At 57.7% G+C, this 27674-nt stretch overlaps 1 protein-coding gene across 7 annotated transcripts in view; it reads right to left on the bottom strand.

Annotated features, from left to right (window-relative positions):
* Positions 1-2397: 2397 nt before the first annotated feature.
* The window catches only part of ctnnd1 (catenin (cadherin-associated protein), delta 1), a 35928-nt gene continuing 10651 nt past the window's right edge, over positions 2398-27674 (bottom strand). Inside the window, exons 4-19 of one of the 7 annotated variants that reach the window (XM_072564652.1) lie at positions 26247-26791; positions 24847-25313; positions 23921-24104; positions 22848-22965; positions 22055-22214; positions 20466-20483; positions 19308-19373; positions 17726-17853; positions 13684-13834; positions 12752-12941; positions 11890-12004; positions 10765-10846; positions 10270-10311; positions 9097-9191; positions 6775-6874; positions 2398-4410 (exon numbers count right to left, since the gene is read on the bottom strand). In XM_072564652.1, coding sequence (XP_072420753.1) covers positions 6800-6874; positions 9097-9191; positions 10270-10311; positions 10765-10846; positions 11890-12004; positions 12752-12941; positions 13684-13834; positions 17726-17853; positions 19308-19373; positions 20466-20483; positions 22055-22214; positions 22848-22965; positions 23921-24104; positions 24847-25313; positions 26247-26791 — 2436 coding nt within the window. In that variant the 3' untranslated portion in view covers positions 2398-4410; positions 6775-6799. Of the gene's footprint in view, positions 4411-6763; positions 6875-9096; positions 9192-10269; positions 10312-10764; positions 10847-11889; positions 12005-12751; positions 12942-13683; positions 13835-17725; positions 17854-19307; positions 19374-20465; positions 20484-22054; positions 22215-22847; positions 22966-23920; positions 24105-24846; positions 25314-26246; positions 26792-27674 lie in introns of all 7 variants that reach the window. The other 6 variants (XM_072564654.1, XM_072564653.1, XM_072564658.1 and 3 more) reach the window with 6 other exon arrangements.

Raw genomic sequence — 27674 nt, 5'->3', positions numbered from 1 at the left:
ATCCTTGTAAATCTTTTCTGAACCCTTTCAAGTTTCACAACATCTTTCCGATAGGAAGGAGACCAGAATTGCACGCAGTATTCCAACAGTGGCCTAACCAATGTACACTTTAAAAAACATGACCTCCCAACTCCTGCACTCAACACACGAAAGGCAAGCGTACCAAAACCCCTCCTTCACTATCCTATCTACCTGTGACTCCACTTTCAAGGAGCTATGAACCTGCACTCCAAGGTCTCTTTGTTCAGCAACATTCCCCAGGACCTTACCATTAAGTGTATAAGTCCTGCCCTGTTGCGCCTTTCCAAAATGAAACATCTTGCATATTTCTAAATTAAATTCCATCAGCGACTCCTTGGCCCATCTGATCAGTAACCGAGCTCTCAATGCCGGCAAAAACCAAGGGACACATTATTGACTTTCGGCGGGATGTTACTCATGCCCCCCCCCTCTACACATTAACAGCACAGAGGGGGGGGGGGGGAACGGGTGGGGAAGGTCACACTCCTGGGAGTGGTCATCCACAACAAGCTTTCTTGGACACTTCATATGGACGTACTGGTTACAAAGGCCCGACAATGTCTCTCCTTCCTCAGGCAGCCGAGGGAATTTGGCCAACTTTTATAGGTGCGACATCGAGAACATTCTGTCTGGATGTGTCACTACCTGGTACGGTAACTGGACCATTCGAGATCGGGGGACGGTAACAGAGAGTGGTGACACTCGGCCTGGACAATCACAAAGGCCAACCTCCCATCGATAGAATCCATCTCCCAGGCCCAGTGTCCAGGGAAAGGCCGCCAGCATTCTCAAAGATCCATCCCACCCTGGCGATGTTTTTCTACAACCTCTCCCATCGGGGAGAAGGGACAGAGGCCTGGACACACACACACACACACCCACCCACACACACACACCAGCCGGTTTCCGAACAGTTTCTACCCTCCTGTTGTTCGAATACTGAATGGACTCACAAACTCTTCACATTCGCCGGTCCCTATGTGTGTGTTTTCGTCACTATTTCCCTATTATTTACTGATCTACGCTCCTTCACTCTGTGAGCGGCCCTGATTGCTCACAAGGCAAAACTTTTCACTGTGTCTCAGGGCAAGAAATTCAATTCACTTGGTTCTGACTTGACACTGTTTGGGGAGCTGGGCATCACTCCCAGAAGCAGCTTCTCACCTTTAACTCAATCTAATTTACTCCTTGTTCCTGTTTCTCTGAATTAAGGTGTGTGTGTCTCTCTCTCTCTCTCTCCCCCACTGGGGTCAGAATTAGTTAACAGAGCCACCCCTCCATCTTTCTCCTAGCTCCTGTCTTTCCAGAATGTGCTCGATCCTTCAATATTCAAATCACACTCTCTGCTATCCCACCTCCTCGTCCCTGTGTCAGCGAGACTGCACCTGTTCTTTCTACCAATATGCAAAGGATAAACCTCCACCGCATTCCCTCTTACTCCTGAAATCCGTCTCCCTTAGTTACAGACCCTTCCACCACGGACAGCCATCTCTGCATATCATCAGTTTTAGATTCGATTCCCGACAGTGTGGAAACAGGCCCTTCGGCCCAACAAGCCGACACTGACCCTCCGAAGCGCAATCCACCCAGACCCATTTCCCTCTGACTAAATGCACTGAACACTGTGGGACAATTTAGCACGGCCAATCCACCCTAACCTACACATCCCTGAACACTGTGGGACAATTTAGCACGGCCAATCCACCCTAACCTACACATCCCTAAACACTGTGGGACAATTTAGCACGGCCAATCCACCCTAACCTACACATCCCTGAACACTGTGGGACAATTTAGCACGGGCCAATCCACCCGAACCTACACATCCCTGAACACTATGGGACAATTTAGCATGGTGGGCAGGGGGGGGGGGGGGGAAAAAAGAGAGGATGGAGGGGGAAGAGAGAGCGGAGAGCGAGGGGGAGGGGAAGAAGGGAGCGAGGGGGGGAATGGGGGGGTGGCGAGAGGGAAGGGGGAATGGGGGGGGGGCGTGAGGGAAGGGTGTGTGTGTGTGTGTGTTGAGAAGGGGGGGAGGGGGGGGTGGGGGGGTGGGGGGGGTCAGGTAATTTGGTGTGGTCACCTCTGATCACCTTGTCCACTCCCAGCATGCAATGCAAGATTAGCACAAACGCACCAGAGGCCCGGATTAACTCACCGGCCTGTAGGCCTGGGAATGGAGCCTGGTCCTTTCCTGTGCAGCTCCCAGGATACCGGAGCTCCTCAGGGCACCAACCCGCTGCTGCCATCGTGCATCCCAAAGTCGCACCCCGCCCAGAGAGAGAGAGAGAGAGAGAGAGAGAAAGGGAGAGCGCGAAGAAGAGCGAATAAAGATGGGGAAAAGCAATGCTCTAACAGACCATCCGGAAATGTCACACCTTCTGCCTCCTGAATACAACCTTTATTTTGTCTCTTTGTAAAAAATAACACATACTTTTTTTTATTGAGGTTAAAAAAAGGAGAGAATCAAATTGCGAAAGGTAGTCAGGTCTCGGATTTACAAAAAGAAACTGTATCTGTAGTGGTTATTTTCTTCCTGCCCCCCTCCCGTTCCCCCCCGCCCCCACCCCTCCCCAATTCCGCCTGCGATTAACGTTGACAGAGCACAGTGTGGTTAAAGAAGGAACGAGCGCACAAGCACAGCAGTGGTGCCTGCAACTGGTGTGAATCTGACCTCTGCGGCCCAGCTCAGCCGGGGAAACATCCACAGCCACAATCACAGCAAGAGCCCACACCATCTCCCCCTCCCAGAGGCAGCCAACACTGAACCACCAGAGCCAGACTGCTGTCTGGAGGGAGGGAGGGAGGCGGAGAGTGTGTGAGAGAGAGAGAGAGAGAGGGAGAGAGAATGAGTGAGTGAGAGTGAGAGAGAGAGAGAGAGAGAGACAGAGAGAGAGAGTGTGTGAGAGTGTGAGAGTGAGAGAGAGTGTGAGAGAGAGAGAGAGAGTGTGTGAGAGAGAGAGAGAGAGGTCTGTTTACTTGGCAATTAAGGTGGAGGGCAATTGTTCCCTCGGGAGAGAGTGAGGGAGAGACAGATAGAAAGAGAGAGAAAGAAAGAAAGAGAGAGAGAGTGAGAGTCTTGATGATGCTCAGTCAAAGTGCAGTGGGCTGGTACGGTGGGGGGGGGGGGGGGGGGTGAGAGCGAGAGCGAGAGAGGAGCTGGGGGAGGAGGGGGTCATACTTCCTAAAAAAAAAAGGTCTCACCCACAGCTGCCAATACGAACAGCCCAAGCACAGCACCAAAGTTCCAGGCCGGAGGGTGGGCTTCCTACGACCTGAACACCTCGAAAGGCAACGGGAAAGGAAACATTTCACAGCGTCTGGACAAAGGAATCCCAGGACGCTGCTCCAGGATTCCCCTCTCCCACTTCTCTCTCTCTCTCTCTCTCGCTGCCTCCTTTCAGAACGATTAGTGTCTTGAGCGAGAGAGGAGGGGTGAAGGGATACTGATGCACATGTCAGGCAGGCCTGTTTAAGACAATAACACACACACACACACACAAAAAGGGGGGTGAATCAAACCCAAAGAACCATAAAATTCAGATGAAAGCACTGTTGGGAAGTCTGTCACACCCACTGCAAGTGACTGAGTTAGTACACACACACTCACACTCACTCACTCAGAAGCCTGCGGCCTACGACTCAGTATCCATCCCCACCACCAACACCTCCGAATCCACTCCCCCCACTCACTCGGGGGACATGTGCGACCGTATCAACCACCCTCTTTCCCACCCCTCGACAGACCAGAGACGGAGGTCGGGTTGGTGGGGGGGTGGAGGGAGGAATCAAAAAGAAGGGCTGATTAACCATCGCGCATCCTCCTCCCCAAATGGAAGCGGCTGGCGGCTGGCAGGGGGGGGGGGTAAATGTCACACGCCTTCTCCTCTCAGGATGAGACCGCATGCCATCACCTCCCACAGTCTCCACAGAATGAGGCACGTTGTGGAGAACCGGGGCTGGTCAGAAACATGGCTGGGGGGGGGGGGGTCCTGACAACTAAAAACCAGCCAGACCCTGACCGAAGGGGAGGCAGCAAATTCGGCGCTCACTCACCCATCCAAAACTCACCCCCCTGCCAGCTCCACCTGAAATCCCTCCTCCCTCAGCACCAAACACACTCCCCTCCATCAAGCCCAACGTTCACATATATATATATATATTTTTCTTATATAAAAAAAGAGAAACATAATTTGTTAAGTAGAAAGAGAGTCTGTCATTTGACGTTGAGATGCATTCAGAGTAATCAAAACACGAACAGTGTTGCCACAAACTCTACCAAGTGTCAATATATATATATATAATTTTACATATATATATGTAAAAAAACCAAAATCACAATAGGCAGTGGCATCTTCACCAGTCAGTCAGTTCAGAGATGGTCTAGTCATTCTGAAAGAGAAACAAAACAGGCAAATCAGTCACGATTACAAAAGGGAATACTTGTAAATACAGTACTGAACGGTTATGTAACTGGGTTAATAATCCAGGGGACAGCAGTGTGGGGTTATGTTACTGAGTTAATAATCCAGGGGACAGCAGTGTGGGATGATGTTACTGGGTTAATAACCCCGGGGACAGCGGTGTGGGGTTATGTAACTGGGTTAATAATCCAGGGCACAGCAGTGTGGGGTTATGTTACTGAGTTAATAATCCAGGGGACAGCAGTGTGGGGTTATGTTACTGAGTTAATAATCCAGGGGACAGCAGTGTGGGATTATGTTACTGGGTTAATAACCCTGGGGACAGCGGTGTGGGGTTATGTAACTGGGTTAATAATCCAGGGGACAGCAGTGTGGGATTATGTTACTGTGTTAATAACCCCACACTGCTGTCCCCTGGGTTATGTTACTGTGTTAATAACCCAGGGGACAGCAGTGTGGGGTTATGTTACTGGGTTAATAACCCAGGAGACAGCAGTGTGGGGTTATGTTACTGGGTTAATAATCCAGGGGACAGCAGTGTGGGGTTATGTACTGTGTTAATAATCCAGGGGACAGCAGTGTGGGGTTATGTTACTGGGTTAATAATCCAGGGGACAGCAGTGTGGGGTTATGTTACTGTGTTAGTAATCCAGGGGACAGCAGTGTGGGGTTATGTTCCTGGGTTAATAACCCCGGGGACAGCAGTGTGGGGTTATGTTACTGGGTTAATAACACAGGGGACGGCAGTGTGGGGTTATGTTACTGGGTTAATAACCCCGGGGACAGCAGTGTGGGGTTATGTTACTGTGTTAATAATCCAGGGGACAGCAGTGTGGGGTTATGTTACTGGGTTAATAACACAGGGGACGGCAGTGTGGGGTTATGTTACTGGGGTTAATAACCCCGGGGACAGCAGTGTGGGGTTATGTTACTGTGTTAATAACCCAGGGGACAGCAGTGTGGGGTTATGTTACTGGGGTAATAACCCGGGGGACAGCAGTGTGGGGTTATGTTCCTGGGTTAATAATCCAGGGGACAGCAGTGTGGGGTTATGTTCCTGGGTTAATAACCCAGGGGACAGCAGTGTGGGGTTATGTTACTGTGTTAATAACCCAGGGGACAGCAGTGTGGGGTTATGTTACTGGGTTAATAATCCAGGGGACGGCAGTGTGGGGTTATGTTACTGGGTTAATAACCCCGGGGACAGCAGTGTGGGGTTATGTTACTGGGTTAATAACCCAGGGGACAGCAGTGTGGGGTTATGTTACTGTGTTAATAATCCAGGGGACAGCAGTGTGGGGTTATGTTACTGTGTTAGTAATCCAGGGGACAGCAGTGTGGGGTTATGTGACTGTGTTAATAACCCAGGGGACAGCAGTGTGGGGTTATGTTACTGGGTTAATAACACAGGGGACGGCAGTGTGGGGTTATGTTACTGGGTTAATAACCCCGGGGACAGCAGTGTGGGGTTATGTTACTGGGTTAATAACCCAGGGGACAGCAGTGTGGGGTTATGTTACTGTGTTAATAATCCAGGGGACAGCAGTGTGGGGTTATGTTACTGTGTTAGTAATCCAGGGGACAGCAGTGTGGGGTTATGTTACTGTGTTAGTAATCCAGGGGACAGCAGTGTGGGGTTATATTACTGTGTTAATAACCCCGGGGACAGCAGTGTGGGGTTATGTTACTGTGTTAATAATCCAGGGGACAGCAGTGTGGGGTTATGTTACTGTGTTAATAATCCAGGGGACAGCAGTGTGGGGTTATATTACTGTGTTAATAACCCCGGGGACAGCAGTGTGGGGTTATGTTACTGTGTTAGTAATCCAGGGGACAGCAGTGTGGGGTTATGTTACTGGGTTAATAACCCTGGGGACAGCAGTGTGGGGTTATGTTACTGTGTTAATAACCCAGGGGACAGCAGTGTGGGGTTATGTTACTGGGTTAATAACCCTGGGGACAGCAGTGTGGGGTTATGTTACTGTGTTAGTAATCCAGGGGACAGCAGTGTGGGGTTATGTTCCTGGGTTAATAACCCTGGGAATGGCTGGGTCTGAACCATCTATCCCTTGCCCCCCCCCCCCCCCCCCCCCCCCCGCCCGCCCCCCCCGCCTTCTGATATTTTCCCATTGGGCTGTGTTGCCTCCCGCCTGCCCGTACCCTCCCCGCAGTCTGCCTGACAGTTACACCCTCCCTCCATCTGCTCCCCCCCCCTCTCTCCCGCACCCTTCCCCCCCCGACCCCAGCGCCGTGCAAGGTGCAGACCCCCCCCCTCCGCTCCCAATGAAGCTGCCGGCGCTGAATGACGCAGATGAACATACCATGCACGTACATGCTTGGCCGTGACTGTTAGTGTGTTAGTCCCGGTAGCTCTCCAGGAGCCCAATGCTGCCTCGGCTGCCCATGTTAGTACTGATTGGGTATGGGTCTCCCTGCGAGGGGCAGACATGCTGGGTTAGTCACATCGGCTCCGCACAGGTAGGGCACACTCACCCGCACGCACACGCAAGAGGTGTCCGCAACGAAATGTGGGCACGCACGCCCACACAGAGACGCGCGCACACACACACACAGGCGTGAGCACACACAGACGCGCGCGTGCACACACAGACACACACAGACAGACACAGGCGCGAGCACACAGACACAAATAGAGGCGCGTACACACGCACACACGAGCACCCACAGACACACAGAGGCGCGCGAGTGAGCACACGCAGACACACATAGGCGCGCGTGCACACACACACACACACGCAGACAAAAATACAGGTGCGTGCACACACAGACACAGAGGCGCACGAGTGAGCACACGCAGACATACAGAGGCGCGTGTGCGTGCACACACACACACACACACACACTGGCCACTGAGAAACCTCAATCCCATCCCGGGTCACACCAATACCTCGTGTCAGCATTAAGCACCCCCAGACAGGGACAGTACAGGGTGACAGAGGGTGGTGCTCCCTCTGCATCCCCCTGACAGGGGGGGGGGGGGCGGGGGGGGGGGGGTGACTGACTGTTATGATTACTCATGGGATGACGTTGAGGACTCAGGAGGTCAGGTCTGTCCCAGGACACCGTCAGAGCAACTAACCTTTCGCGGGGCAACTCAAGCACATGACCCGGCTCCCCAGCCACTGGAGGGAAACCACCCTCATCCTGGAGTTCACGTCAGACAGGACCACTGCAGAACTCCCTGGACAGACACCCATTCCTCCCTGATGGTCAACGGAGCTCAACTGTACCCACACCCCCTCAAATACTGGGGGGCTAATCTTTCCACAAACTGGTTATGTTCACTACCCAACAATAGCATCAGCTGTCATCCCCCCTCCAGCCCCTCCGCCCCCTCCCTATCTCTGTAACCCCCTCCAGCCCCTACACCCCCTCCCTATCTCTGTAACCCCCCTCCAGCCCCTACACCCCCTCCCTATCTCTGTAACCCCCCTCCAGCCACTACACCCCCTCCCTATCACTGTAACCCCCTCCAGCCCCTACACCCCCTCCCTATCTCTGTAACCCCCTCCAGCCCCTACACCCCCTCCCTATCTCTCTAACCCCCTCCAGCCCTACACCCCCCTCCCTATCTCTGTAACCCCCTACACCCCCTCCCTATCTCTGTAACCCCCCTCCAGCCCCTACACCCCCTCCCTATCTCTGTAACCCCCTCCAGCCCCTACACCCCCTCCCTATCTCTGTAACCCCCCCTCCAGCCCATACACCCCCCTCCCTATCTCCGTAACCCCCTACACCCCCTCCCTATCTCTGTAACCCCCCCTCCAGCCCATACACCCCCCTCCCTATCTCCGTAACCCCCTACACCCCCTCCCTATCTCTGTAACCCCCCCTCCAGCCCCTACACCCCCCTCCCTATCTCTGTAACCCCCTCCAGCCCCTACACCCCCTCCCTATCTCTGTAACCCCCCCTCCAGCCCATACACCCCCTCCCTATCTCTGTAACCCCCCTCCATCCCCTACACCCCCCTCCCTATCTCTGTAACCCCCCTCCAGCCCCTACACCCCCTCCCTATCTCTGTAACCCCCCTCCAGCCCCTACACCCCCTCCCTATCTCTGTAACCCCCTCCAGCCCCTACACCCCCCTCCCTATCTCTGTAACCCCCTCCAGCCCCTACACCCCCCTCCCTATCTCTGTAACCCCCTCCAGCCCCTACACCCCCCTCCCTATCTATGTAACCCCCTCCAGCCCCTACACCCCCTCCCTATCTCTGTAACCCCCCCTCCAGCCCATACACCCCCCTCCCTATCTCTGTAACCCCCCTCCAGCCCCTACACCCCCTCCCTATCTCTGTAACCCCCCTCCAGCCCCTACACCCCCTCCCTATCTCTGTAACCCCCCCTCCAGCCCCTACACCCCCTCCCTATCTCTGTAACCCCCTCCAGCCCCTACACCCCCTCCCTATCTCTGTAACCCCCCTCCAGCCCCCCTGGTTGCTCGGGAGGACAGTCGAGGGGATGAAGCATGAGACTGAGAAGGGACGGAGCATCTAATACCACAGAGCCCCCCCCCCCCCTCATGGTCCCAAATGTCTCTCCCAGTCATCGCCCCTTCTACTCGAGCCAGGGAGGCAGGTTTAGGGGGAGGGTTAGCGTCAGGGCTTGGGTCTTGCAACAAGGCCTCGCGCTGACCTTCAGTGGCTCCCGCTCCGAATAGTCACCCGAGCGATCGAGAGTCCTGTCCAGTGTTCGATTCTGATCCCTGCGGTCCAACGTGGAGTAGGCATCTGGGGGAGAGACAGACAGACAGACAGACAGACAGACAGACGTTACTGGAGTCAGATACAGCAACCAGTTCCCGATAGTGTCTGAGGGAGGGAGACCGGGCCCGCTCTCAGTCCAAGGGTCAGTGTCTGAGGGAGGGAGGGAGACTGGGCCCCGCTCTCTCGGTCCGAGGGTCAGTGTTTGAGGGAGGGAGCCAGGGCCCGCTCTCGGTCCGAGGGTCAGTGTCTGAGGGAGGGAGAGAGACCGGGCCCGCTCTCGGTCCGAGGGTCAGTGTCTGAGGGAGGGAGAGAGACCGGGCCCGCTCTCGGTCCGAGGGTCAGTGTCTGAGGGAGGGAGACTAGGGCCGTCTCTCTGTTCGAGGGTCAGTGTCTGAGGGAGGGAGGGAGACCGGGCCGTCTCTCGGTCCGAGGGTCAGTGTCTGAGGGAGGGAGAGAGACCGGGCCCGCTCTCGGTCCAAGGGTCAGTGTCTGAGGGAGGGAGGAAGAGAGACCGGGCCCGCTCTCGGTCCGAGGGTCAGTGTCTGAGGGAGGGAGGGAGACCGGGCCCTCTTTCTGTCTGAGGGTTAGCGCCTGAGGGAGGGAGGGAGGGAGACCGGGCCGTCTCTCGGTCAGAGGGTCAGTGTCTGAGGGAGGGAGGGAGGGAGGGAGGGAGAGAGACCGGGCCCGCTCTCGGTCAGAGGGTCAGCGCCTGAGGGAGTTAGGGAGACCGGGCCCGCTCTCGGTCAGACGGTCAGTGTCTGAGGGAGGGAGGGAGAGAGACCGGGCCCGCTCTCGGTTCGAGGGTCAGTGTCTGAGGGAGGGAGGGAGACCGGGCCCTCTTTCTGTCTGAGGGTTAGCGCCTGAGGGAGGGAGGGAGGGAGGGAGGGAGGGAGACCGGGCCGTCTCTCGGTCCGAGGGTCAGTGTCTGAGGGAGGGAGGGAGGGAGGGAGGGAGGGAGGGAGACCGGGCCGTCTCTCGGTCCGAGGGTCAGTGTCTGAGGGGAGAGAGACTAGGGCCTCTCTCGGTCCGAGGGTCAGTGTCTGAGGGAGGGAGGGAGACCGGGCCCTCTCTCTCGGTCCGAGGGTCAGCGTCTGCTACAAACCTGGCCCGAGATCGTCCATAGGTATCATCTCCCTCTTGTCTCCTGTAACAAAAAAAAAACAGAATGAACGTCAGGATCTGAAACCTCGGCTCAGCCAATCCTGGAGGGCAGGGGGTGGGGGGGGGGGGGGGTGTCACCGATCCCAATCCCTGGCCTTGGGGAGATCCCAGTCCTAGTCAGTGGTTCCTGCTGGAAAAACCCCCAAAGCCAAGCTCCCCACCCCCAACAAGGCCCTGGAGTAACTCCTCCGCTAGGCCCAGTGACCTTTAACCCCCCCCCACCCGCCCCAAGCTCTGCCCTTCTGAAACTCAACAGGGCCCCCTCGAAACCGTCACCCCGGAACACCCACCCCACTGAACAGGCCTAGCGTAACCCACTCGGAGCCTCACGTCCCTCTCCCTGGTGTCAGGTTGCAGCCTCCAAAACCCATCCCCCCCTCCTCCGACCCCCTCCCCCCACCCCCACACCCCAACAACACCGCCACCCTCACCTCACCTTCTCGCTGGTTTTTCTCGATCAGGGGCAGAGTGCTGTCGTCGTAGGCGTTTCCCGACACTCCACGGTTGGTGCTGGTGACCTGCCAAAGAACGGGGGGGGGGGGGGGGGTTGAGAGTAGTCAGACTGGGAGAGAGCGATGGTGGTTGGGTGGGGGTGGGGAGATGACAGCAGGCGGATTGGCCATTCAGCCCGCTCCCGTGGATGAGCTGACTGTATCAGCCCCCATTCCCCCCCCCCCCGCACCCCTACTTTCCTTCACGCTGCCTTTTGGGAGTGACCCCCCCCCCCCCCCATTAAGTCTGCTCCCATCATTCCTATCAGATTGCAACTGCTGACTCAGTCCAAAATGGCGCCCAGTCCCTCCGGCCCTCTGATTCCTGCCAACCCCCCCACCCCAAATTCTCTTCAACCCACGCCCCTCCTGACACCGGGAACAACAACTCCCCTCATTCACCCCTGCAGGGCTTTGGAGAACAGGGGCGAGACACGGCCATTTGGCCCACTGAGCTGTCTCCATCGCTCAACAAGACCATGGCCGACGCTGCTTTCTCCCCCACACCCTTTAGTCCAAAAAAAAAACGGAAAGTGACTCCTTCCTGAAAGCAATGTTTTGCCCTCAACTGCCTTCTGAGGGGGGGGGGGAGAGAATCCCACAGGTTCCCCACTCTCTGGGTGAAGACATCTCTTCCCCCCCCCCATCTCAGTCCTGCCCAGTATTTTAGACAATGACCCTCCCCCACCCCCCCCCTTCCCCAACCCCCCACCACCTTCTCCAAACTCCACCCTATGGCTCTGAAAACCACACCCCCCCACTCCGGTCATGAGGAACATCTCTCCTGTGTTTCCCCTGTCTAGTCCCGTCGGAATTTTATAGGTTTCTATGAGATGCCCATTTCCCCCTTCCTGCTCAACCCCAGGGAATATAATCCAAACTGATCCGGTCTCTCTACCGACGTCAGTCCTGCCCTCCCGGGAATCAGTCTGGGAAAGTATTGCTGGTCTCCCACCCCCTCCTCCTCGTCGATGGCCTTCCCGGTGCTGAGTAGAACAGCCTCCAACCCTTGCCACGTGGGCCAAAGTCACTCACGGTGTGTCCCAACCCGGGAACGTGCCGGCCTTTACCTGGAAGTCAGCCTTTTTCCAGCCGTCCTTTTCCAGTTGTTTGCGGAGCTCCTTGTACCCCCAGAGTGTCTGTAGCACGGTCCCCACGGCCTTGATCTCCCTCTCGGAGCGGCTGCTGGACACAGCAACAGCACACACGGTCGGTCAACATCCGGGAACGTTCAACAGCCGGGCACCCCCTTGTGTTCCTCAGGGACGGGGGCTGGATCCATTGGGATGGGGTACAGTGGGAGGGAAATGGGAAGGGGTTTAATCCTTTGGGATGGTGTATAATGGGAGGGAATGGAAAGGGTTTGATCCATTGGGATTGTGTACAATGGGAGGGAATGGAAGGGGTTTGATCCGTTGGGATTGTGTACAGTGGGAGGGAATGGGGAAGGGGTTTGATCCATTGGGATTGTGTACAATGGGAGGGAATGGAAGGGGTTTGATCCGTTGGGATTGTGTACAATGGGAGGGAATGGGGAAGGGGTTTGATCCGTTGGGATTGTGTACAGTGGGAGGGAATGGGAAGGGGTTTGATCCATTGGGATTGCGTACAATGGGAGGGAATGGGGAAGGGGTTTGATCCATTGGGATTGCGTACAGTGGGAGGGAATGGGGATGGGGTTTGATCCATTGGGATTGCGTACAGTGGGAGGGAATGGGGAAGGGGTTTGATCCATTGGGATTGTGTACAATGGGAGGGAATGGGAAGGGGTTTGATCCATTGGGATTGTGTACAGTGGGAGGGAACGGGGATGGGGTTTGATCCGTTGGGATTGTGTACAATGGGAGGGAATGGGGATGGGGTTTGATCCGTTGGGATTGTGTACAGTGGGAGGGAATATTTGATGAGAAACCTTATATGAGGCAGCCTTACCTCGACTTGTTCATCAACACCAGCTTCTCAACACCCTGCAGCTCCCTGAGTTTCCTGGCTGCGTCCACATTGTCAATGACAACCTCATTGATGGTCTGGAGTATCGACACAACGGTGTCGTCATTCCGAGCAGGAGTGGACTGCTGGCTCGATGGCAAATTGAAAATTAGATTGGGCATCGCGTGTTTTCCTGGAAATAGAGGGGAAGCAACAAAACCCAGATTAGGCGCTACATCGACCGTAGAGAGGGCCGTTCACAAGCAGAGCTTGGGGACAGTGAGGGATTGTCTTTGATGGGAGGGTGAGGGGTTGAGAGAGATGGTCTTAAATGGGGGAAATAGCAGGCTAGACTGATGGCCTCTTTTGGGACGATTAGGGATCGAGAGGGATTGTCTTTGATGGGAGGGTTGGGTAGTTGTCGACAGACAGTGGAGGGGGGTGGAGGGTGGTGTTCCCATGTACCTGCTGCCCCCTTGTCCTTCTGGATGGGAGTGGGGCCGTGGGTTTGGGGGAAGGTGCTGCCTGAGGGTCTTTGGTGAGTTTCTGCAGTGCCCCTTGTAGATGGTCCACCCTGCTGCTACTGAGGGAGGGTGGGGGGATGGGAGGGGGGGGGGGGGGGAGGGAGGGAGGGGGTGTTTGTGGGTGTGGGGCCAATCCAGTGGCCGGGGGGGGGTGCTGCTTTGTCCCTGGATGGGGTCGAGCTTCTCAAGTGTTGTTGGAGCTGCCCCCATCCAGGGGCAAGTGGGGGTATTCCCTCACCCTCCTGACCCGTGCCTTTGAGATGGTGGGACAGGCTTCGGGGGGAGAGTCAGGAGGGGAGTTACTCGCTGCAGGATTCCCAAGTTTCACCGTCTGGTCCAATCCAAACACAAAACCTTGGTTTTTTTTGTTTGGGGGCAGGGAGCATTCTGGAAAGGAAGTCGCGGACTCACCGATCAGTTCCTTGTTCCGGGCGTCAAGAGACAGGTTACGAAGCGCTCCGGACACAGCCTTGACCACGCGGTCATTCTCGTGCGTGAGGCGTTCGGCGATACAGGACAGCCCTTTCTCCTGCCGCACCATCAGTCGGATGTAGCGGCCATACTGCAGGGAGATGGTGGGGCAAAAAAGGTCAACACGCCTGACACTGGCTACCCAGCAACCTCCTGTCCGCTCGCCCAACCCCTCAGCACCCAGACAGCCCTCCTGGTTCCATCTCCAATATCCTCATCGTCACCAAACGCCCGAGGTACGGGCAGCAGACAACACCAAAATCAGGAGGGGCTTACGGTGAACTGTGCATGGGAATGGGAAGGGGGGTACATCCAGTGGGATAGGGTACAATGGGAGAGGGTTTGATCCATTGGGATTGTGTACAATGGGAGGGAATGGGAAGGGGGTACATCCAATAGGATTGTGTACAATGGGAAGGGGATTGATCCATTTGGATTGTGTACAATGGGAAGGGGATTGATCCATTGGGATTGTGTACAATGGGAAGGGGATTGATCCATTGGGATTGTGTACAATGGGAGGGAATGGGAAGGGGGTACATCCAGTGGGATTGTGTACAATGGGAAGGGGATTGATCCATTGGGATTGTGTACAATGGGAAGGGAATAAGTTACCTCAGAGTTCGAGGGGATCGTGATCAGATGAATCTGTGGGCCGAGGAGTGGCGGATGGAGTTTAATTTAGATAAATAGGAGGTGCTGTGTTTTGGTAAGGGACTTAATAGGTAAGGGCCTTGGGGAGTGTTGTTAAACTGAAGCACAGGGGTCAGGCAGACAGGGCAGTGAAGGAAGAGTTTGGCACCCCCATCTTCATTGGTTAGAGCATGGTGTCCAGGAGTTGGGACGTTATGTAATGGAAGAGACATTGGTTAGGCCACTTTTGGAGTATGACAAACCATTCTGGTCTCCCGGTTATAGGAAGGACGGTATTAAACTAGAGACTGCAGAAAAGATTTACAAGGATGTTGCCAGGATTGGAGGGTTTGAGCTACAGGGAGAGGCTGAACAGGCTGGGGCTGTTTTCCCTGGAGCGTCAGAGGCTGAGGGGTGACCTTATAGAGGTTTATAAAATCATGAGGGGCATGGATAGGATAAATAGACAAAGTCTTTTCCCTGGGGTGGGGGGAGTCCAGAACTAGAGGGGCATAGGTTTAGGGTGAGAGGGGAAAGATATAAAAGGGACCTAAGGGGCAACGTTTTCACCCAGAGGGTGGTACGGGTATGGAATGAGCTGCCAGAGGATGTGGTGGAGGCTGGTACAATGACAACATTTAAGAGGCATTTGGATGGGGATATGGATAGGAAGGGTTTGGGGGGATATGGGCCGGGTGCTGGCAGGTGGGACTAGTTCAGTTTCGGATATCCGGTCGGCACAGACGGATTGGGCCGAGGGGTCTGTTTCCGTGCTGTACGACTCATGACCCTATCACTGAGCGTGCACACATCTGGGGCGGGCGAGAGAGAGAGAGAGAGAGAGAGAGTTCCTAAGTTTCATAGCCCTCAGACTGAAGACATTTTCCTGTCATCTCGGTCCCAAATTGGCTGACTTCACATCCCGAGACGACAAACGCCCCTCACCCCCTTCTGGGGAACGGGAACTCCGCTGCATTGATCCAGTCACAAAAAGAAGCCTTCAAGAACTGTGAAAACCTTTCATAACAGATGAACCCCAGGGAGTTACTAATTCCACGAAGGAAAGAAATTTCTTGCCCATCTCAAATTTAATTGTTATTTTAATTGGATTCCCAATTCCACCGTCTGCCACATTGGGAATCAATCTCGTGAACCCCAGGATTTGCTAATTCAGTGACATTCCCACAATGCCATCACCGTCCCAAACATCGGTGCGGACTGTTCCGGAACCTGTGCGGTCACAGTCCAACGACACGGGGGGAGGACTGCAATGGTGGGGGTGGGGGTGGGGAGGAAATGTCTTCACCCAGAGCATGGGGAGCCTGGGGGTTTTCTCTGGAACAGAAAGCAGGGTTGAAGCCGAGACGACGAATGTTTTCAACAAGGTGTCCGATCGAGGTCTCAGCGCTAACAAGGTACGGGGGGAGAAAATGGGAATGGGGGAACAGATTCCAGAGACCTTCCTGGTAAAGCCTCTCTGCGATCCCTCTCCTTCAAGGATAGGGTCCATCCCTCCGAAGGTACAGAAACCAACACAGGTGTGCTCGTCCCCCTCGCCCTGCGCGGACTGCGGTGAGGCCTCCATCTTGAGACACGCCCATACCTCGCTCGTAAACCACTCGCCTCCCTCATTGCTTGCTGTTCCCTGCAGCATCCCTCTACCCAACGGCCTCTTTGGAAAACACCCCCCCCCCCCGTATCCGGTCCCTCAAAACGTGCGCTGACCCCCGTGACTTCATTCCAAGCAGGCATTGGCCGACTCCTCTGGCTGACCGCATCTTCCCCTCACACCCGACCGTAACTGGAGTAGCCCATTCGGCCCATCCGCCATTCAGCTGGAGCGTGGCTGACCCGATGTTGCTCAAGTCCTTGCCCTGTTGCCCTCGATTCCCCGACTGGTCAACTCCCTCTCGGCCTCAAATAGACACGGGGACTCTGCGTGCCCCCCCCCCCCAACCTCCCACAGCTCTCTCTGAGGCAAGGACCCCCCAACCCTCAGGACAGAGGGGATTCCTCCCCATCTCAGCCTGAAACTGGTGCCCCCCTTTATTCCGAGAGAGTGTGCCCTCTGGTCCTAGAGCCTCCCACGTGGGAGAACCCCCCCCCCTCAATCTCTCAGCACTGACCCCATCAGACCGCCTCCCTGGAAGAATCCTCTACGTCTCAGTGAGGTTCCCCTCAGGTCCCGGTCACTGTCACCGTTTAGAACAACCCCCCCCCCCCCCCACCGCCCTGACAATACGGGCGACGTGCTGGGGAGGTTCCCCAACGTTTTCAGAGCAACCTCAGCTACTTCCAAGGGGTGGTGGAAACATGGGGGTCCAACAGGATGGACGGCAAAAGGAACGGTGAGGTGACACATGCCAACAAACTGGCCTCACCGCGGGAGCGAACATACACAGGACCCACCTGGGCAACACATTGGAGTTTTGTTTCATTTCAGGCTTCCCCCCCCCCCCCCCCCCATCCTGCTTAAGACAACGCAATGACAGGTTTGGGCATGTACAAGGCGATTAAAACTCCAGGACTGACCCCAACATCACTATGTGGAGACCAGCGCTGCCTGCCTCACGGTGTCAGGGACCCGGGTTCGATCCCAGCCTCGGGGGTGACTGTCCGTGTGGAGTTTGTACATTCTCCCCAGTGTCTGTGTGGGTTTCCTCCGGGTGCTCCGGTTTCCTCCACACAGTCCAAAGGTGTGTAGGTTAGGGTGGATTGGCCGTGCTAAATTGTCCCATAGTGTTCAGGGATGTGTAGGTTAGGGTGGATTGGCCGTGCTAAATTGTCCCACAGTGTTCAGGGATGTGTAGGTTAGGGTGGATTGGCCGTGCTAAATTGTCCCACAGTGTTCAGGGATGTGTGGGTTAGGGTGGATTGGCCGTGCTAAATTGTCCCACAGTGTTCAGGGATGTGTAGGTTAGGGTGGATTGGCCGTGCTAAATTGCACAGGCAGCAAGTACATGGGAACACCACCCCCCACTCCCTGCAAGTTCCCCTCTCAGATGCTCCCCATCCCAACTCGGAAATATATCGCCGTTCCCTTCAGGGTCAGAATCCCGGAATACCCTCCCTTGGGGGCATTGTGGGTCTACCCACAGCACATGGACTGCAGCGGGTCAAGATGGCCGCTCACCCCCCCATCACCGCCTCAAGGGGAGCAGCTAGGGACAGGGAAGTAAATACTGGGCCCAGCCAGCGACACCCACGCACAATGCGGGTACAACTAGGGACAGGGGGCACTAAGTACTGGGCCCAGGCAGTGTGGGAATGTTTGGTGTTGGCGAAGTTGGACGTTGACTTGGGGCACCTTCCAACAAGCGCAGGGCCAATGCAGCGACGGAACACTCACCGTCCAACGGCCAGCGCAGAGATTCTGCAGCGCTCCAGCCACTGCTTCAAGGACCGCAGGGTTCTTCGACTCCTTCATTAGCGAGAGGTACAGACGGACGACCTCAGGCTGATAGAGCAGTTCGTAACCTGTTGGGGGGGGGGTGGGGCAGAGGGCAAGGTTCAATCTATAAGAGCTCACATACTGACCGCCTTCACCAGCTCACCCACGTTCCCACCATCAATGACTCTCCGGAACGTGGGGGATAGAATATGAGGCCCATCACAATCGCACAAGATTGGGGTGGCCTGGTGGCTCAGGGGTTAGTGCTGCTGCCTCACGGCGCCAGGGACCTGGGTTCGACTCCCCCCTCGGGGGGGTGACTGTCCGTGTGGAGTTTGTACATTCTCCCCGTGTCTGTGTGGGATTCCTCCGGGTGCTCCGGTTCCCTCCCACAGTCAAAGGTGTGTGGTCAGGGTGGATTGGCCCGTGCTAAATTGTCCCACAGTGTTCAGGGATGTGTAGGTTTCGGGAGGATTGGCCGTGCTAAATTGTCCCATAGTGTTCAGGGATGTGAAGGTTAGGGTGGATTGGCCGTGCTAAATTGTCCCATAGTGTTCAGGGATGTGTAGGTTAGGGTGGATTGGCCGTGCTAAATTGTCCCACAGTGTTCAGGGATGTGTAGGTTAGGGTGGATTGGGCGTGCTAAATTGTCCCACAGTGTTCAGGGATGTGTAGGTTAGGGTGGATTGGCCGTGCTAAATTGTCCCATAGTGTTCAGGGATGTGTAGGTTAGGGTGGATTGGCCGTGCTAAATTGTCCCACAGTGTTCAGGGATGTGTAGGTTAGGGTGGATTGGCCGTGCTAAATTGTCCCATAGTGTTCAGGGGTGTGTAGGTTAGGGTGGATTGGGCGTGCTAAATTGTCCCACAGTGTTCAGGGATGTGCAGGTTAGGGTGGATTGGGCGTGCTAAATTGTCCCATAGTGTTCAGGGATGTGTAGGTTAGGGTGGATTGGCCGTGCTAAATTGTCCCACAGTGTTCTGGGATTGTGTAGGTTAGGTGTATTAGTCAGGGGTAAATGTACAGTAATAGGGTGGGGGAATGGGTCAGGGTGGGTTACTGTTTGGTGGGTCAGGGTGGATATATTGGGCCGAAGAGCCTGTTGCCACACTATGGGGATCTCCCTCCACCTCCTGAAACGAGGCCAGCTCCTCCAACCACTGAACTCCCCTTTCCTCCATCTCTCGGCTTCCCACCCTCCCAATCCCGGCCAGGACCATCCCAACCTCCCCGTCACCGCGGTGACCAGACCTCTCCACCGAGCGGGATGCCCAGAGGGGTTCGATTGCCAGCGTTCAGCTCCCTGTCCTTCGAAACCCCCCACACTGGCACCCCCCCCACCCCCACCTTCCCAAAACATTTGGGAACCCCCCCCCCCACCAGAGAGGGGGAGTAAGGGAGGGGCTGGTGAAAGGGATGACTCCCAGCAGCCTCTTGTTGTCTGCTCCGGGCACCGTCAGCGAGCGACACTCCCAGAATTCCCCTCTCAGCGATCAGCCATCTCGCTCGCCCACCCCCAGCGGTCCAAGTGACTCCTTACCTTTCGCTGGAGTGCTCCTCTTGGGAATGTCCACATCAGCGGTGGGGTCATCAGCACCTTTCCTGCCTGGGGGGGGGGGAGAAAAGAGGAGGAAATGAGGTGTCAAAATGGCCGCCTGGAAGACTCGTGGCTTCCCCACCTCCCCTTCCCCCGCCCCCAACCCAACCCAACCCAACCCCCACCACTTCCTCATAACACCCCTCCCCTGCCTCCAAAGATTGCCCGCACCCAAGATGGCAGAGGTTCTGTGGGAGAGATATTCTCCCCACCCCCCCCACCCTCCTGAACTACACTGTCGTCAGGTGGTGACCGTTCACTCCAAGGCCGCAGGCACTGGGTACTGCACTACCTTCGTGGTCAGCCCCAGGAGCACAGCCCCAGGGGGCGAGTCACAGGTATCCCTCCTCCCTCTCCCCCGCCACCAACTAAACATCCCAGACACGGAGCGAGCTCTGTCCTACTGCGACCCCTGGCACAAAACACCTACCCACGCACACGCCCGCAAACTCAACCCACAACACGTCCCTGACAGTGAATGGTCCTTTGTTGGCACACAGCAATGTCCACGGTCACTAACATGGAGGGAGCTCGAACCCCAGGAGCGCTCAGTGCTGACACTGGGTATTGGGGGGGGGGGGGGGGGAGGGGCAGGGAACCACACACTGACCACATAGGGTACCCCTCCCTATCTCTGTAACCCCCTACACCCCCCACCTCCCTATCTCTGTTACGTCTGACCACCCTCCGTATACCTCAAGACACCAGCCCCTCTATTCTCCGGGTTGTCACGACTCTGCCACCCGGTGGGGCTGGGGGGGTGGGGGGGGAAATACCCTCCAGTCTGGAATTCCCTCCCTGACCCTCTGCCGACCCCGTGACGTGCTGAAACCTCAGCGGCCGTGCTCTGCCATTGCGGCCACCCCTCAGAATACCTCAGCTCTCGATCAGAGGGCCCTGCCTGGTTAATGTTTGTGGATACTCCCCACGTCCACCGCGCCCCCACAGCTCGGAACACCCGCGCGACAGCTTGGCATTGCGCAGCGGAAGCCCAGGTAACACACCGTCACCAGCGAAGCGAGGTGGGGGGGGGGGGGGGGGGCAGGGAGGAAGGCCTTGTAAGAGGCAGAGGGCACTGAGACGGGCACATTCCACACTCACCTCTCGTGAACCAGTCCTCTGAAAAAGCAGCAGGAGGGAGGGCGACAGGAGGCAGAGAGAGAGAGCGAGTGAGCGAGCAGAAGAGAGATTGGAATGGACACAACAAGAGGCAGAGAGAGAGAGAGAGAGAGAGAGATGGAGATCAAAATTAGCAACTCATTAAAGTCCAAGCGGCAGCGGCCTCTCGGGGTGACCAAACCTGACCAGACACAGATCAGCAACCGCCCAACAGTTCCCCGTAATTTTACTCCCGAGAGTCAGGCCGGGTTTTTAGGTTCCAACCCTTGTCCCACATGAGGCGAGGGTTTCCAGGAATGTTCTCGGCTGGAGCTGTGCTCCTTCCCCGACCTCGGAGTTTTGCCCAACACTTTCTCTTGGTATCCTGAGCCTTCCACCCGCTGCCGAAAATTCACTCGAGGTGGGGGGGGTGGGGGGGCGTCCCTGAGTGAATAGAGGCCTTCACCGTCCCCTTCTTCACTCAGAGTGGAACGGTCCAGGCCTCCCCGCGGGCGGCGAAGCCGGGGCGCGGCCCGGTCTCTCCCCGCGGGCGGCGAAGCCGGGGCGCGGCCCGGTCTCTCCCCGCGGGCGGCGAAGCCGGGGCGCGGCCCGGTCTCTCCCCGCGGGCGGCGAAGCCGGGGCGCGGCCTGACGGTATCCCGGGGCTGGTCAGTTGCCTCCAGGTCTCCATGAGATTACGACACGCCATGCCAGTGCTGGTGGGATTGAAGAGCGATCACCGAGGGGAAAGTGAGAGTGAATAACCCATGGCTGACACCAACCAACAGAAACTGACCACTGACCCCCGACCCAATGATGTCAACCTGCGCTGTGCAGGCTTGGCCAACCCAAGACTATCAAACAGACAGAAAACATTCAACAGTAACACAGACATCAGTGCACACGCACACCCTCCCCCACACCGGTCCCCGACCCCGTATCCCACCCCCACACACCGGTCCCCGACCCCGTATCCCCCTCCCACACACCGTCCCCGATCCCGGGTCCCCCCCCACACACCGGTCCTGATCCCGGGTCCCCCCCACACACCGGTCCCCGATCCTGTATCCCACCCCCACACTGGTCCTGATCCCGTATCCCTCCCACACACCGTCCCCGATCTCGTATTCGCCCCCCCCCCCCCCCACACCGATCCCGTATCCCTCCCGCACACTGGTCCCGATCCCGTGTTCGCACCCCCCCCCCCCCCCCGATCCTGTATCCTCCCCCCCACCCCCCCCACATACCGTCCCCGATCCCGTATCCCTATTCATCGAGATCCCGATTTCCTCCCAAACCAGCGGCCCCTTCAGGATTCCAGCTGGGGAGTGAGGAGGGGACCTCCTCCCTCCCTCCCTCCCTCTCTGTCTGTCGGTCTCTCTCCCTGGAATGTGGATCTTCGGATCTCCAGAGACCGCGGCCCAGCTCAGGAGCGGAACGGGAGAGAGGTTCCGTCGTTCCGATGGTCGGTGGGACGTCAGGCCGAGGTGGGAATGCAGCCCCAGGAGCCTTCACTGACCCATCATTCCCCTTGTCCCCCTCTACTAACTCCCTGAGGCCCTGTGTCACCCCAGTCACCCCCGAACCCATTACCTTTCCCCTTCTTGCTGCCGAAGCAGCTCGCCTTGGGCTGGGAAGATCCCGTGGGTGCCGAGAGCCCGCCCACCGGATCCTGGAAGCGGGCAGCGTCTGGGATCTCCCTGTGCACCTGGAACGAGAGGTTGCGCAGCAAGCACACGCAGTTCTCCACCAGCTGGAACACACAAACCAGGAAAGGCAGGAGGTGGTCAGAGAGGAGAGTCACCCTCCGACAGCGCGGCCCTTCCCACAGCGCGGGCCCTCCCACAGCGCGGGCCCTCCCACAGCGCGGGCCCTCCCTCGGCCCTGACCCACCGACAGCGCGGCCCTCCCTCGGCCCTGACCCACCGACAGTGCGGCACTCCCTCAGCACTGACCCACCGACAGCGCGGCCCTCCCTCGGCACTGACCCACCGACAGCGCGGCCCTCCCTCGGCACTGACCCACCGACAGTGCGGCCCTCCCTCGGCACTGACCCACCGACAGCGCGGCCCTCCCTCGGCACTGACCCTCCGACAGCGCGGCCCTCCCTCGGCACTGACCCTCCGACAGTGCGGCCCTCACCCTCCGACAGTGCGGCACTCCCTCAGCACTGACCCTCCGACAGCGCGGCCCTCCCTCGGCACTGACCCTCCGACAGCGCGGCACTCCCTCGGCACTGACCCTCCGACAGTGCGGCCCTCCCTCGGCACTGACCCTCCGACAGCGCGGCCCTCCCTCGGCACTGACCCTCCCACAGCGCGGCCCTCCCTCGGCACTGACCCTTCCCCACCCTCCCATTTTAACCTTCACTCCCATGTTTTCTGACCTTACTGTCAACGTCCTTCTGGTCTATCTCGGATTGGACGATGTGCATCAAGGAATCGACCAATCCGCTGCATTCCCGCAGTTTCTGACGAGCTTCCTTCTTCTCTGAGCTGACGTTCCTGTGTTGGTTTTGGAGGGGGGGGGGTGTAGGGAGGGGAAAAAAAGAGAGAGAGAGGATTCAAATGAGTGGCCTGGGATTAGCACCTAGCACCCCCTCCACATGTTGAGTGAACCCAGCTTCCCCAGCAATGAGCAGATCCCCGATTAACAGTGGGGTATGGTTCAGGGGGTACCTGAGAGCAAGAGCAAGAACAAGAACAAAAAGAGGGAGAGAGAGTGAAAAAAAAAAAAGAGAAAAAAAACAGAGAGAAAAAGAGAGAGAGTGGGTAAAGAAGAGAGAGAAAGAGAGAGGGCGAGTCTGGTAAGTGAGAGAGACTGAGTTTACCCTCAGCTTGGTCCCGGGGTCACAGGTTGTGGTGAAACTAGGCCTGTGGATGGACCAGTGACTGTCGAACCTCACTAACAGGGTTACTGACAGGGTCTGGACCTTTGGGTGCGGGGGGGGGGGGGGGTGTGGAGTTGTGTGCCTGCTGTAACCGTCTGGAGGGCAGACGGAGTGGGCCCTGGGCCTACCCGAGGTTCCGGGTCGCAGGCCCCCGGGCCTACCCGAGAATCCGGGTCGCAGGCCCTCTGGCCTACCCGAGGTTGCAGTTTGCGGGCCCTGGGCCTACCCGAGGTTGCGGTTTGCGGGCCCTGGGCCTACCCGAGAATCCGGGTCGCAGGCCCTCTGCCCTACCCGAGGTTGCGGTTTGCGGGCCCTGGGCCTAACCCGAGGATCCGGGTCGCAGGCCCTGGGCCTACCCGAGAATCCGGGTCGCAGGCCCTCTGCCCTACCCGAGGATCCGGTTTGCGGGCCCTGGGCCTACCCGAGGATCCGGGTCGCAGGCCCCCGGGCCTACCCGAGAATCCGGGTTGCAGGCCCTGGGCCTACCCGAGGTTGCGGTTTGTGGGCCCCAGGCCTAACCCGAGGATCCGGGTCGCAGGCCCTTTGGCCTACCCGAGGATCCGGCCTACCTGAGACAGCCAGCGGTGTTGGTGAGCACTCCCTGCCACTCCACATGCCGGGGTTTGGAGTCCTCGTTGGGCTCCTGATCCCACCCGGAATGTGGAATAATGACCTCATCACACAGGGCAGGGACGGCATGGTCAACTATCTCCATCTTCACCGCATCATGGGAGGAGAGATTCCACAGGGTTCCTGGGACACAGAGACAAGAGAGCGAGAGAGAGTCAGAGACAAGACAACACACAAGAGGGGGGAGGCTGAGAGCCTGCTCAAGGAGAGAGAACAGGTTAGGGTCAGCGCCGAGGGGGAGGGCCGCGCTGGCCGAGGGTCAGCGCCGAGGGGGAGGGCCGCGCTGGCCGAGGGTCAGCGCCGAGGGGGAGGGCCGCGCTGTTTGTGACGATTGTAACCCTTGTTGGAGGATCGTGCTGTTGTCGCTGATCGGAAACTCAGGGATTGGGGAACCACTGGGAGCAGCAGAGGGTGGTCCACAAGAGCTGCAGACAAACACAAACGCCCCTGCACAGGAGCGGTCACGGCCATTCCACTGGGCCAGCGACCCAGGGGGCCAGACCAACAAGGGGACAAATCCCATCTCAGCCGTTGTGTGCACATCGCTGCGAATTCAGTCACGCACGAAGACTCGGAGGGGGAGCGGGTCAGCCAAGGGAGGGGGGGAAGCGGGTCAGCAAAAGGGAGAGGGGGAGCGGGTCACCCCAGGCTCCCCTGGTTGACTCCTAACTGCCCTCTGGGGCAATTCGAGGTGGTGACTAAACCGTGGCGTGGCGACACCCCCGTCCCGTGAAGGGATGGTTCCCAATCTCATCGGACGGTGAGGCGCCCAACTCCTGAAGAACCCATCGGTGAATGGCAACCTCGTCTCCTGTGGGCCCAAGGACCCCCCTGCCGAACCCCCGTTCTGCCTGGGCCGACGTACCTGTGATGACTTCGTTGAGGTCCATGTCTCGGGCCTTCCGCAGGAGACGGACCAGGGAGGGTACCCCGTCGCAGTTCTTGATGGCCTTCTTGTTGTCAGCGTCCCGGCCGTAGGCGATGTTCTTGAGGGCCCCGCAAGCCGCGTGGTGGACCTCCTTCTTGGGATGGTCCAACATCTCGACCAGAACGGGGATCCCCTTCAGACGCCGCACCTCGGTCTTCAGCTTGTCGTTGCGGTAGGACAGGTGCTGCAGGTAGGCCGCGGCGTTGGCCTTGACCGCGTCCAGCTTGTAGTTGAGCATGGCGATGACCTCGGGCAGCTCTGGTTGGCGCCACGCCATGGGCTCCTTCCGGCTGCTGTGGAGACTGGCCATGCTGCCCGCCCGCTCCTGCTGGGCCAGCGGTGCCCAGTAGTAGGCGTCGTGCTCGGAGCGCATGTCGTCAGCCAACGGGTCGTCAAAGCTCCTACTTTTGGGGGCGCGGAGGGGTCAAGGCAGAGAGGACGCAATGTCAACACCAGCATCAGGAGGCCCCATCCCCCTCCACCAGGCCCCCCCCCCTCCTTCGCGCTCGGTCATCAACCCCCCCCCCCCCCCCCCTCCCCCGACACCTAGTTGGGCTCCAACGGGCCCCCACCTCCCTCGTCCATACCCCGGACCCCTGTGAGATCCAACTCACCCCTCTCCGACCCGGCCAGGCCTCACCAAGACCTGACCCCCCCTCCAGCTATACTCAGCCAAGACCTCGCTCCCTCCCGGCTACAACCCGTCAGGTCCCCACCCCCCTCTCCTAGGCCCCAATCACACCAGAAGGGGTGACACTTCAGCACACGGGATAAGAGTGGGGGGGGGGGGGGAAAAAAGATGCTCAACAACTGCAAGAGTAGGGCGATGGAGGATGGTCATCAACAGGTGGGTGGGGGGGTCTGCAGAGATGGCCTTTCGTGGGAGGGTTGGGGCCGAGATAGATGGTCTTTGAGGGAGGGTTAGGGGATTAGAGAGATGTCCTTTGGTGGGAGGGTTGGGAGACTGGGGTGGGGACACACTGTCAGGGGGATGTAGAGGGAGCTCTACACTGTATCTAACCCCCCCCCGTGCTGTCCCTGTCCCTGGGAGCGCTGGACGCTGACCCTGGGTATAAAGTGGGAGGGGGGACACACTGTCAGGGGGATGTAGAGAGAGCTCTACACTGTATCTAACCCCCCCCCCCCCGTGCTGTCCCTGGGAGTGCTGGACGCTGACCCTGGGTATAAAGTGGGAGGGGGGACACACTGTCAGGGGGATGCAGAGGGAGCTGTACACGGTATCTAACCCCCCCCGTGCTGTCCCTGTCCCTGGGAGCGCTGGACGCTGACCCTGGGTATAAAGTGGGAGGAGGGGGGAGTCTCGATCGGGTGCTTACCTGCGGTAGTATCGGTTGCGGAGATCAGATGGTGTGGCGGATCTCTTGGCGGTCGGATAGTCGTGCACGAGGCCGTAGTCTGGATCATCATAACCCACGCTCCGCTCATCGTCCTCCAGACCATAGGGCTCGGAGGGGAACCTCTCCGGGTGCGACTGGTTCAGGTTGAAGTTGCTGCCCCCCCTGACCTGGGGCTGGGCCCCGTAGACATCCATTCGGCCCGGCGCCCGCTGGTAGCCCTCGACGGGGGGCTGGTAGCGCTGGTCGATCCGCACACCGCGGGAGAGGCTGCTGTACCCTTCAGGGGGCAGGTCTGCGTAGGGGACCCGCTGCACCGCCGGCTTCCCATACACCTCCTGGTAGGAGTAACCTCGCGGCACGGTGGAGCTGCCGTGCGGGCCCAGGTAAGTCTCGCCGTTACTCCGGAACTTTCTGTCCAGGGTCTGGGTGTAGCTGCCTTGCACCGAGGAGCTGTCCCCGGAGAACGGGTCACCGGGCATCTCATGGACGGTCCTGGTGGTCACTGTCTTGATCACCTTCTTCACCTGGGACAGAGGAACATAGTTACAGCGGGGGCAGGGAGAGAGGGATGGGGGGGGGGGGAGAAAGAGAGAGAGGGACGGGGGAGGAAAGAGAGAGGGGGATGGGGGGGGGGGGGGGAGAGAGGGAGGAAAGAGAGGGACGGGGGGGAATAAAAGGAGAGAGGGACGGGGGGGGGGGAATAAAAGGAGAGAGGGACGGGGGGGAATAAAAGGAGAGAGGGACGGGGGGGGGGAGGGGAGAGAGAGAGAGAGAGAGAGAGAGAGAGAGAGAGAGAGAGAGAGAGAGAGAGAGAGAGAGAGAGAGAGAGAGAGAGAGAGAAAAAGAAAGAGAGAGAAAGAGAGAAAGAGAGAGAAAAGAAAGAAAGAGAGAAAAGAAAAAAAAGAGAGAAAAGAAAAAAAAGAAAAAGAAAGGAGAGAGAGAGAGATCCAACCCTCGACTCCCACCCCCACAATATCTCTCTGTGGTTATTCCAGGAGATGTGGGTCTCACCGGTGAGTTGTTTTTAAATAATAATAATAAAAAGAGAGAGCCCTATGTTTCTCATAAACCCGCTCAGAGACGGTATCGTGTGCTGTTCCTGCAGGTGGGACTTTAACCAGGCCACACTCGCTGTCTCCCTCCCTCCCACACTGTGTGTGTGTGTCTGTCCCCCCCAAACCAGGAGCTGACCCCAGCCACACGACTGGAGTATATTCCATCACACTCCTGAATTGTGTCGGGAATGTATGGTGCTGGAAAAGCACAGCAGGTCAGGCAGCATCTGAGGAGCAGGAGAATCGACGTTGCGAACAAACCTGATGAAGGGCTTATGCCCAAAATGTCGACTCCTCTGCTCCTCAGATGCTGCCTGACCAGCTGTGCTGTGCCAGCGCCCCACACTCCCTC

The sequence above is a fragment of the Chiloscyllium punctatum genome, chromosome 47, assembly GCF_047496795.1.
Source record: "Chiloscyllium punctatum isolate Juve2018m chromosome 47, sChiPun1.3, whole genome shotgun sequence".
Classification (NCBI taxonomy): domain Eukaryota; kingdom Metazoa; phylum Chordata; class Chondrichthyes; order Orectolobiformes; family Hemiscylliidae; genus Chiloscyllium; species Chiloscyllium punctatum.
The sequence above is the reverse complement of the archived record's forward strand: the minus strand, read 5'-3'. Positions and strand labels throughout refer to the sequence as shown.